Source organism: Neolamprologus brichardi, chromosome 23, assembly GCF_056152115.1.
Source record: "Neolamprologus brichardi isolate AB-2024 chromosome 23, ASM5615211v1, whole genome shotgun sequence".
Classification (NCBI taxonomy): Eukaryota; Metazoa; Chordata; class Actinopteri; order Cichliformes; family Cichlidae; genus Neolamprologus; species Neolamprologus brichardi.
This window is the reverse complement of record NC_142125.1, coordinates 32,377,518-32,389,828: the sequence shown is the minus strand read 5'-3', so window position 1 is coordinate 32,389,828 and position 12,311 is coordinate 32,377,518. Positions and strand designations below refer to the sequence as shown.

Below are 12,311 nucleotides of genomic sequence, written 5' to 3'. Positions count from 1 at the left end.
TTTAATTGTCCCACAAGGGGAAATTTGGTTGTAACAGCAGCCAAAAAGACACATACAAACAAACAGTACACAGGACACAGAACAGAAACATACACAATTTTTCTTACATATTTACATTAAGGACAATTGTTACTATATACAGAGAGTACTGTACAGTTATTAAATTAAATAAAATTAACTACAGATAAGAGGCAAACCAGGTATTGGCAAGTATTGGCAACCCAAGCAAAAAATGAGTTATTATTGGAGGAGAAATTCTTGTTAGCCGGCACAGCTCTAAGACGTTTCTTGTAGTTGGTCGCCATGTTTGGACACATCTCATGAGGGATTTTGGCCCACTCCTCTTTCCAGAAACTCTCTAAATCCTTTAGGTTTCCTGGCTGTCATAAACTTAAAGCTTTGGCTCTCTCCACAGAAAATTCTACATGACTGAGGTCAGGCCTGAGGCCACTCCATGACCCTAATGTGCTTCTTTAGCCACTCCTTTGTGGCCTTGGAGGAATGTTTTGGGTCATTGTCATGCTGGCTGAGGGAAGGAGGTATTCATCCAAGATTAAAGAGTACATGGCTCCGTCCATTTTTCCCTCAATGGATTGAAGCTATACTGTACCCTTAGAAGAAAAACAGCCACAAAGCATAATATTTCCATCTCCGTGCTTGACTGTGGGAATGGGGTTTCTTGAATCATAGTCACCATTTTGCTTCCTCCAAGCATTTTGGTTTTGTCTGACCACTGATCACCTTCTCACCAAGCTTCTTGCTGATGGTCTTGTAGCCCATTCCAGCCTTGTGGAGAACTACAATCTCGGCCTTGACATCCTTTGACAGCCCTTTGTGCTTGCCCGTGGTGGTAGAGAGGTTGGAATGGAAAAATGGATCCTGTGGACAGATTTGCTTAATACAGTGGTTCCCAAACTTTTTTTGCTGGGCCCCCCTTTGTTTTACAATAAAAATGTTCGCGCCCGCGCGCGCACAAACACATCCTCCAACCACACACACCCATATTTTGCTCCATTGCGGTTTATTTTACACGTCAAACATTTAGTAAACGATTAAGCAAATACAAGTAACCTGCAATAAATTACAGGTAGTAAGAAAGTAAACTACTACTAACTACTAACTCCACACCTACACGGGTATTTTTGAAAACGCAGCTGTTTAGTCCACACGTAAACGGCGTTTCGAATCACCGAAAACAGAGAATTTTAAAACTCCTTTTTTGCCTTTCCGTGTGGATGAGGAATACAGAGTTCGTCACACAACGTCAAAGGTATGTGCCTTTTTTCACGTCACGCTGTGCGCCACATTATTGTTTACATGAGGTGAATTGCAGAATGGCAGATAGAGACAAAATACTGTTACTGTTAATCTGACTATCTTCAGGTTTTACACGCTTACATACACACACAGTTACTGTCCCTCCATTTAGAAAGGCAGAGGCGTCAAGGTGTAATTATTTTACATGTAGTTGTTTTTTTCCTGTGTAATAATATTCAACATTGCTATCAATACATTTTTCAAAAAATGCCTCTCTATGCAAAATGGGTTTAAAAACATAAACAACTGTGGGATACTGTTTGTCCGTGATTTGAAGCAGGGAACAAATCGTGGCAGGATCAGCCTGATATTATTTTTATCCCACTGTAAATTTACTGTATACAGAGCTAACATCTCCAAAATGTCTGGAGTAGTTAGTGTTACGGATTCAAATATTGGGGATGGATACAAGAGGAAAACCAAAAATAACAACACTGGTCCGGCCGGGTCAAGTCAAACGATGATTTAATGAACACATGCGTGGGAGATGGACACCATACAGCAGACAGCATCAGATCTCAAAATGGTGGAGCCTTGATCAAACTCTTATAGCCTCTAGTGGCCCCCACCTCATCATAAAAGCCTAAACATTCACATTCTTTCTCTCACACAGCGCCTAAGCTACGACCTTGGCTCCCTGTTTATCTGCTCCTGCTGAGATGGGGCAGAAAACCTCTCCAGTATGCTCTGTTCTCTTCTAACCAGACAAATAAGGCGATGACTTTCTGTGAACAGTATTTCTTATAACTCAGCAGTATAATGCATCATAGAACAATATCATTCATTCACAATAAATCAGCAGTCTAATGTAATGCAAATCAGTTTAACAAATGTAATAGTTATCACCTTCTTCTAATTCAGGAGCATAATGCAAACTAAAACTACATAATAATTCACAATCTTTAATTAGGGGTTTAACATGGCATAAAATAATATTATAATCCGACATTAGTCATTACAACAAGTGTTTGTGAACTAAAAAGAATGTGGGATACTGTTTGTCCGTGATTTGAACAGCCCAGCACTGCTCCCGACGAAGGGAAAACCAATTATGCAAGGGAGACCTACCTCAGCACTTGTGCAGGTGAAGCCAAAAGGAAGATATGCTTCACCATATTTTCTAGTCTTTGGCTTAGAATGAACTTGGTTTGGAAACATATTCAGCTATGCTTCATCTCCTGCTTTGCGTTTGTGTGGGCGCCCCGTGCTAGCAGTGTCCAAGCGTTTTGTTTTTTTTCCCCTTTTTATACCGCGCACCCCCTGCAATGGCGGGCCCCACACTTTGGGAAGCTCTGGCTTAATATACATAATAAGTTGAGATCAGGAGTATCTGTAATTGATTGAAATTCCTAAAGTCCTAAAACAAAGACACAGTGAAAAAGTCCTATCTACAGAATATATAAATGCATCACTTACAATTCTGAAGGATGAGAGCATCTTGCAGTTTTTCTGCTACAGGCTTAAAACATCCTCCATCCTCTCCTCTGCCATCCCTTCACTCTCCATGTCTTTCTATGCCACTATTATATGTCATTACATTTTCTTCTACTTACTTCTGTAGCTTGTGCATTGCTGGGAGTCTCTTCCTGTTAAAAGGGAGTCCTTTCTCCTCACACTTGCCAAGCGTTACTCCAAGATGATCAGCAGAACATCTATGAGAGAGACCTGTTGGAGTTCCCTCTAGTACCTACCTAACTTTGAGAGAGCATTGCATATAATAACAGACCACTCTGCTACTCAATTTTCTTGAAGTTTGAAAAATAACCAGCTAAATTTATTTGTTAGTATTAAATATGTCTCTCACAACGTAATGCAGCGTACTCACACAGAGTGTCGCATTCACCATACATTCATACAGTGCTTTATTCTACGACTTAAAGCACTTTATCTACCTAACATACACATAACATATTTTATAATCACCACTTAACCTAAGATGCATGTCTTTGGACTGTGGAAAGAAGCTGGAGTACTAAAAGAAAGCCATGCAGACTCCACACAGAAAGGCCGCAGCTGGTAGGTTTGACCCATCTGGGACCTTGTTGCTGTGAGGCAACAGTGCCAACCATCACACCACCAAAAGACAAAAACTGCAAAAAGATTCATGACCACAAGTTGGCAAAACATTCGGTATCCTTTTATAACACGTGTATATATATAAGGCTCATACAGCTACCATATTTGATATGTACTGTAAGTCACAGTTTTCATACACAGTACACTTAATCACAGTTACAGAGAGATCACTGTATTCTAAATGCACGGTTCAGTAAAACAGAAAGGCATTATTGGAGAAGTGGTCATAGAGCACAGTAGAAATCTTCTTTCCATGATCGGGACAGGAAACTTTGTTTTTCTATTTCTACCTGTGGTTTCTAACTACTACACGGAACACTAGATATATTCTATTGCTCATGTATTCTATTGTTCATAGCACAGTTTGTCCCCCCCCTCCCGATGTATGACAGGTTTTAAGGATACTATACAGGAACTCTATGTGCATATATGTTCAAGCCTACAGCAGGAATGCATTTACACAGCTGATTGTGGATGTGTTGTTTTGTTCTTTAAACAATGTAACCTGTGGTAAAACCAAAGAGTTTAATTTTTGAATATAAAAAAATAAGTATATGTCAACAATATATATATAATTTTAGGGAATAACCAAGGCCTCAATTTAACTTTTCTTCAAATTTGGTGTCAACAAAACATTTAATAAAGAGTTGCCATGAAACAAACTAGCTTGCTACAGGCAAGCTAACTGGTATGCAGACTAACCTTTTTTTGGCTGTACAGTATTTTTTACGCTTTGGCAAAACAACCGTTAAAAGCTTGCCGGATTAGATATTAGCAGTTTCTGTTTGCATGAGTATAAAGGCAACTTCTACTGCCTTACTTTGTCACTGAAGAAAACTTGACACATCTAACACAGATGAATATATATGCACATATGTTTAAATCTCACGTAGTGTACCTTTCACTATTCACAGTCTAAAAACACAGTGCCTTAAAGTGGACCTATTTTGTTTTTTTCTATTCTTGGATTTGTATCATGTTAAAGTAATACCGTCATCTCAGGTTGTGAACACAGAGGAGTTAACGAAGGGCAGCCAGTCAGAACAAAATAGGCTTAAGTAGAATGGAAATGGTCAATTTTAGACACAACGTGAACAGAGGAGTAGCACAAAAGCCCAGGATGAGACAAATAAGGGAGACTTTGAACTGTGAATCATGCAGAGGAACTCTATGGAGCATAATAGGTCCACTTTAAAGAAAATTCAACACAAACATGATATCTTACAAAAAGTGGTTACTATTAAGAAATAACTTCTTGGTTGTACCAGAGTCACACACCTGAAAGAAAAAATGCAAACATGGATATAACATTTTAAAAACAACAAAATGCGCACAAACATATGCACAACTGTTTACAGGGGGGCTTTTATCTCAGAGGAAGTGCGTGATTATTAGCAAGCAACTTGTTTTTTTCTTATTCCTTTCGCTCGCTGACGGCCCATTATTATCGTTACTATAAAATCAGAGCAGCTTCTTTGTTCCAGCACTTTCACAATTGCCTCACCACTCTGTGACCCAAAAAGTCACCTTCAAAAAGCATAAAAAAAAAAGGCTACAAAAACAATTTAAAAAGGCTCAGAGAGTTGGGTTAATAATAAAAATTAAAAGCACAGTAGAATTTGGCCTCATTGCTTTGCTTTGATTGTCTTGTGTTTGGCTTGCTAGTCAATGAAAGTGTAGATGCTGCAGTTAGGAGAAATCCCAAATGGCCTCGGTGGAGTCAGCGGTGGCTGACGCTGGAGTGTGACAGGAAGGGGTGGGGGGGCTGGATACTGGAGGGTCCTCAGGACTGGCGAGGGGCACTGCTGGGTACATGAGACTGAGGAAGGAGTCACTGGTGTGCCTCTTCACCTGTAACAGAACAGAAAGTCCCTGGTCAAACATCAAGTTTTCAAAATAAAAGCCTACTCTTTTAAATTTATTGCCTTTGTTCTGTTTATGGAGTTTTGCCTTCAAAGAAGACGTCCGACTGAAGAAACCCACCTGCTTGAAGAAGGCGTGGGTCAGCAGCTCAGATGCTGATGGCCTGTGGAAGACAAACAGAACCAACACCAGCATTAAAGTCTGTGTGTCTGTGCTGTAGGTGAATGTGGTTGTATTTCTTTTTAATTCCATCTGACTGCTGATTCACTGAAATCACCTGCGCTCAGGCTGCTGCTGCAGACACAGCTGGACCAGGTTGTGGAGGGTGGCAGAGTGGTTTTTGGGTCCGGGGCTTTGAGGTCGGTCCGTGGGAGGAGCGGTGGTGCTGTGCGTCAGGCTCCCCGTGGCCACACTCTCCCCAATGCCGGAGTCCACCCCAGAGCGCGACACCTTCAAACCCCCCAGCTCTCCAAGCGGGAAGGGAGCCACGTCCAGCAGGCAGCAGTGGGAACCGCGCAGCTTCTGAAGCAGCATCTGAGTGGCAAGATTCACACACTGACACAAACTATAGACAACGATGTCAACATTTGTGTGTAGCTACACATTCTTCTAGAGCAGTTTGGGTATAGCTGATTACCTGAGTGGGTGGCATGTCCTGGAAAGGCACCCTGCCGCTGACTAGCTCACAGGCCACAATGCCCAAACTGTAGATGTCTGACTTGACTCCATAACCGTGCAGGTCCTACTGAGGACAACACCAAAGAGGAGACGTATAACAGGCTAAATTTTAGTTAAAAAAACAAACAAAACAAAAGCAAAAGAAAAAACAAACAAACATAATTTTTGATGATTTTTTTGATCCAGTGTTTGGTCCTCTAAATACAGTCATCTAGCACAGAACCCACAACCATCCTACTGATCAGCCAATAGGAACAAAACGCTTAAATGGAGATGGAATTAAGTTAAAAGAGCATGTGTGTAGGGTGAGGAGCCCTCTTACACACACATACACGTTTGTTTGGCTATTGTTGTGTGGACTTTATATGTAGCCACTTTGACGTTGACCACTGGACTATCTTGGTGTTTAGAAAACTGATGTAACAAGCGAGGAGCTCACTGATGAAGTGGCATGCTCACCTGTCCTTTTTAGGGAACATCTGTAACTTTTAGCTACTAAAACATGTGTTTACACTCTTCCCAAAGTGCTGCACTAGTAAGATCTGATCTGATATCCTTGTGTTGGTGTTGTTTCTGCATCATCATTGGTCATTTTAACTGACCAATCATGTTGTCTGACTATTCAGTTAGGATTAGCCAAGAAGTTAGCTAATGCTATTAAAAACCCAACCCTCCCTGAGCCTGGTTCTGCCGGAGGTTTCTTCCTGTTAAAAGGAAGTTTTTCCTTCCCACTGTCACCAAAGTGCTTGCTCATAGGGGGTCATGTGATTGTTGGGTTTTTCTCTGTATGTATTATTGTAGGGTCTACCTTACAATATAAAGCGCCCTGAGGCGACTGATGTTGTAAGTTGGCACTGTATAAATAAAATTGAACTGAATTGAAAAGCCATCATTAGCAAACCTACATGAATAACCTAAATTTGGCTAACAGGAACCTAACTTGATAATATTTGTATCATATTGTATAAACTAATAAAGAAAACACCAGAAGAGAATTTTCTATAAACAAAGGCTCCATACAATCTGATTGGTCAGATGCAACGTTTAACAACACCAACATAGAGACATGAGATAGTCTTACTGACTATTGCATTATTTTAAAGTATGAATCATGCAAGGTATGGCAGAGCAAAAATCTGGAGCTGGGGATGTGCAGAATTCACTTTGAAGCGGAAGCATGACACCGACCTGTCGCAGTAGTTCAGGGCTGAGCCAGGGCAGCAGTGCCGGGCTGTGGTGGGGCATGTCGAACACGGTCCTCATCCTCTTGCCCTCACGCATCATACTGTAAACACTGTGGAGCCCTGAGAGGTAAACACGCCCCTCCCCTGACAGCAAGATATGACTGGCCTTCACCCCTCTGAGAGGACAGATACAGGTGTAAAAAATACACATTACAAAAGATACAAATACTCTTCCCCTTCTAACACATATGTTGTCTTATAGCTTAGCTTTATAGTGTCTTGTACATTCCACTGACCGGTGAATGTAGCCCATCCGGTGCAGGTATTCCAATGCTTTGAGCACACCGTACAGCAGGTACGCTATCAAGGATTCACTCATTCCATCTGGGAAATATGTCCTCAGTAAAGTATCTGCAGAACCTGCACAGCAAAGCAGAGGGAAGAGACCAGTCGAACAGCTACTTATGGAGCTAGTGCTAGAATTATAAAAATCACAGCACAGGAAAAATAACAAAAAAAGCCATGAAAGCTTCTACATTAGGATAAAAAGGTGTGGATGTGTGGTTGTGGCTGACCGTAGGCCATGAGCGGTGTCAGGACCCACAGCTGGCAGCAGGAGCTGAAAACCAGGCGAGAAGTCAGCAGGTTGGGGTGACGGAAGAGACGGGACAGCAGTACCTCATTCTGGGATATAATATAGAAATATCCAGTGGATAAAGACACGTGTACAACCGCGTATATCTCAAATACATGACAGCATGTAGGGCTCCAATCACCATGAGCTGCAGCAGCTCCTCCTCGGTGCACTCGTCCAGGTTGGTCTGTTTGACGGCCACCGGCTGGCCAGTAGGGATGTGGCGAGCCATGTTCACCTGGCTCAGATTATTGAAGCCCCGTCCTGTGACACGGTGAGTCGGCATGAAGTGAATTGCACTGCTATATTTTTTTAAAGATATTTAACTCATTTTTATGCTTGGATGTGTGTCCTTACCCAGCTCTGACAGTAGCTGGTAGTGGGCCGGCTCGGCCGACAACCCTGTGATGTCATCGCCACCCGCTGGGCCCTGCAGAGTGTACTCAGAACCGTCACAGCTCTGCAGAGACGTACACACAAACAAGGCCAGCAGAACAGAAACAAACATGATTCAGGAGAGAGCATACACAGATTAAAATGTACAGGAAATCGTCTGCGACCTTCATCAGTCCTGACTGTCTTCATATTTGGCTCCTCACTCTCAACACTATATGCTGTTTCTGTCATAACTCGTGCAAAGTCTAAGGTTTTTTTTGGCAAATGGCTTTTCAAATAGTGCAGAGGTGCCACGATGTATTTAAGAGGTTCAGAAAAGTCATGCAATACACAATTTGCCCAAATAAATCATTAGTGTTTATAAGCACAAATGTGTATATGTTGCTAACAAAATTAGTTTGTTGAAGATTTTATAAACTTGCGAGTCTTAGGACATGTAATCTACACAGACTGTATCCTGTTCTCTGGTGCTTATGAAGCAGTGTTGGTGCTGAAATGTGGAACAAGCCTGATAGAAAGACTAAAAAGCTTTTTGACCGAACCATTTTATCCTGAAAAGTCTGACTTTGGGTGTCTCTTCATATCTAAGGTATTTAAATCACTGTGACAGTCCAACAATATACAAAAAACAGCAGACTAAAATACTAAAGAGAGGAATCCCTGGAAGTATGTCTGTTCTGTTTCAGATGACATCAGAGTTTAAGCACTGAATAAAATCTACCTTTGTTGATACTAACATGCCTAAACAGCTATGCGTGAGAAGATAAATAAGGCGCGAGGGTGTAAAGTCTCTGAATAACAACAGAAGTGTATGAGGTCAGCAGGGACGGAACAATGGTTTATCCTGGAACACCACAGCTAAAGACATCAAGTACATGTTGTGTAGTAAAAAATGCAATAATTGCTTTGAAAAAAAAATAGAGCAAATCAAAGTCAGTCTTCACAATTTACAACATTCACTACTTTGTAATATTTGAATGCATCTCTTCTGCAAAAAAGAATCATCATTATTCTGTTATTGTCACTTTTTCCTAATTATTTCATTTAAATGTAAATTAAATGCAACGATTGCCTGATTCAAGCAATCCCATCTTTGCATACAAGGTTTTAAAGGGAATGCAGTCGAGCCCAGAGCAGAAGGAAACATTCATTTACATATTTGACGAGTCTCAAATATGTTTACCGTGAACACTGCACCGATGTGTTCACTGAACATTTTCCCACTAATTTCTGTACTGACTGCACTGAAATTGTTCCAGTTGTGTTCACAAACTGAAAGCAAGCAGCTAATGTAAAATAATACCAATGGGCAGGATTTCCTCCTGTCCTCCTCCATTTGTTGAGCCACCAGCTGCCACTTAACCCTACAATCTTCTCCATCTACAACCTCAAAGGAGCTGAAGTGTCACAGTGACATTGGGTTTCTATTTCGCTCCACACTGTGTGAGGTGGCTGCCAGCAGGTGGCGCTGTGACACAGAGAGGAACAAAGGGGAGGGAGTGAGGGGAGGATGCTTGGGAGTATTAGTGATGCAGAGGCTTTCTGGGGATGTCTGTTTCACAGAGACACTTGCGTATGTCTTGGACTGATTTCAGGGATACACACTCCACCCCAGGATTTACTCTGCATCAGCAAGAGGAAGTGACATCACACATTAGCTGTACATTCATAATTATTATTAAGTTGCTAATAATGCATATTAAATATAAAGTACTCAATATAGAAGAAAGCATCTAGACTGGAAAATTTTTATGTTTTTGGTGAAGGAGTGGGGGAAGGAGCTTTGGAGTAAAGTCTGATGATGTCATAGTAACGCCCCAAAACCTGAGGGTATAACATAGCAGAGCATTCAAAATGTAAGAAAAAAAAGTTGCATCATGGGAATCGTAGGATGCTAATTTATTGGAGCCTCAGGTATTATTATCAGAGTTAAAGGGAACCTATTAAGTTACATATTGATTCACCAATGAATGACCACATTAAATACGGTCTAATGAAGTTTCTAATAATGTGGTGAGTGTATGTACACTTATCAGTGTATTTTTGGCCGTCTAGGAGGCAAAAATCGTCAGACTGCTGTAAATGCTGAATAAGAATTTAAGTCAATCATATGTAAATTTAGGCTGTTATAAACATGGCATAATTACTAGCTTGGTATACAAATATTTGAAAGTTGTATAACGTGGTGTAGGGACTTGTACTGCACACTTGTACTGTTCTGCAGGTCCAGTCAGTCTAAATATATTACATTACATTGAGACCTAATTTTTCTAATCTAATCTTTCATTTTAATTTCAAACTTCAAAGAGAAAAAAATGAGGTTAGAAAAATTAATAATAATAGGTAATCTTTAAAATGATTTCATTCTCTTTTAAAACTGTCTTTAACAAGACTGAGTAAGTAATAGGCAGCTCCAGACAGGTGACAAATGATAATACGATGAAAGACCATCAGTGTGACGCCTGTCTCCATGCTGACAGAGTCTTGGCTACTGACCAGGAACTGGTGGCTGATGTCCTCATAGCGCTCCTCTATGTCCATGGGCTGGACCTGAGCGTGGGAGATGCAGGAACAGTCCTAGTGAAGGAGGGGGAGGAGGAGCACATGTGAGACATGCTCTAAAGGAGGAGGAGGAGGAGCGGGGTGGAAAGTGTAGGGAGATGTGCTGCCAGGCAGCGCGGGGGATTGGATAGGGTCAGAGTGAAATGAGGCAGAGAAGCAAGCACAGGGGAAGTAGAGGCCATGGAGGCACTCTCACCGGGGCTTTTATCGGAAATGGTGAATGGAGAAAGAGAGTTAGAGTGATGGTAACAGGCAGCAAAGAGGCAGCTTATGTGTCCCAAAAGAGTGAGAGAAGAGCTGCATACATAATCAGATGCACCATTTAGATGTGAGGGATGTGCACAGGTAGCCAGTATTAATATCTAACCTTCTCAGATTTACATGTATAATAACAGGCTGACTGCTTGTGTTACTCACAAACTAACAAAAACCTGATTTGAAATCGGCTGATGCCAAATGCATTTCTGAATGTCTATACAGAAGACTGATTGAACTCAGAATGTCCCAGCACCGGCTTGAGACAACTGATTCGTGACTATACAAGTAACAAGTCACCCATTCAGCTACACCAGAGGGCATCAACCAAGCAAAACCACATGCGGAGCGATATTCTTACCAAGAAAGACATGGAGTCCTTTTGGCGATGGCAAAACCACAGACTCGGGCATTCATCCGCTCGCAGGCTGCAGGAGACCGATCGCGATGGAGGGAGCGCAGCAATGTAATGTGAGACACACCGAGAATCTCCCCCCACCACCCCACACCTCCACTAGACTAGAAAGCAGCCAGCAGCAGCAGCAGCATTACATCCAGCCTCGGCCATTCATCCATCCAGGCTGCAGCTTACCTGGCTGCATCAGCTGATTGAAATGGAAAGAAATGTCCCCGTTCAGGAGAGTCGCTGTTTTAGCTTTGGGGAAAACTGAGGGCTGGGGGTGATCCTGGAAAACAGAGTGCTCTATTATTAACGTCTTTGTTTATAGTTCTTTCTTTCTTTCTTTTTTAAAGGTCGTCCTCATGTCTCATATTTCGCAATCAAATTCATCCCCACTTTAAGGTTACATTCACTGCAGCCATTTCAGTAAAAGCAGTGGATGATTATTATTCTATTGTCGTCCATTAATTAATATGCCTGTTAAGCTAACTGTCACATTTTAGCTAGATAATTAGTTGTTGCACGGATTAAATATTAAATGTCAGGACATTTATGGGAGCTTTTGTTTTGGTAGCGGAGAACATTCATACAATATATATATATATATATATATATTTGGCTGGTTGAGCATTAAAGTAAAACCTGGCAGTTATATGAGGGAAGAAAGGGAGCAGCTTACCTTCACCCCACAGCAGCTCCGCGCTTTCACATAAACAAAGCAAAAACACCAAGGACACCCCGCTATGCTGAAGGACTTAGCGTTTACAGCTCACACCGCTCCTTCATTTTGTATTACTTTATGGGAAAAGTAACGAATTTTACTGTCAATGACAAACCACAAAATAAGCCACAGCGAAAATGTTTTGAGAGGACTTTTAATTTGACACAGACTGCTGACGCTGAATAAAGACGTCATTAGGCTTTCTGTCGCCACTTGATGACCGCT

The 12,311-nt window shown here is 41.5% G+C and overlaps 1 protein-coding gene across 1 annotated transcript; it reads right to left on the bottom strand.

The window, feature by feature from the left end:
- Positions 1-3,296: 3,296 nt before the first annotated feature.
- Positions 3,297-12,258, bottom strand: stradb (STE20 related adaptor beta). Its single transcript, XM_006795718.3, has 12 exons — positions 12,045-12,258; positions 11,327-11,651; positions 10,645-10,725; positions 8,110-8,212; positions 7,895-8,016; positions 7,694-7,802; positions 7,415-7,538; positions 7,123-7,294; positions 5,894-5,998; positions 5,534-5,790; positions 5,377-5,419; positions 3,297-5,244 (listed from the first exon to the last, which is right to left on the bottom strand). The coding sequence occupies exons 2-12, from the start codon at positions 11,336-11,338 to the stop codon at positions 5,083-5,085; spliced, it is 1,290 nt and encodes a 429-aa protein (XP_006795781.1). The 5' UTR covers positions 11,339-11,651; positions 12,045-12,258; the 3' UTR covers positions 3,297-5,082.
- Between the last annotated feature and the right edge of the window lie 53 nt (positions 12,259-12,311).

Excerpts from the sequence above, each read along its gene's own strand:
- stradb (XM_006795718.3), bottom strand. Across the intron at positions 7,803-7,894 it reads AGGAGCTGCTGCAGCTCATG|AATGAGGTACTGCTGTCCCG; the intron begins GTGATTGGAGCC and ends ATTATATCCCAG. Across the intron at positions 5,791-5,893 it reads AGGACATGCCACCCACTCAG|ATGCTGCTTCAGAAGCTGCG; the intron begins GTAATCAGCTAT and ends CTTGCCACTCAG.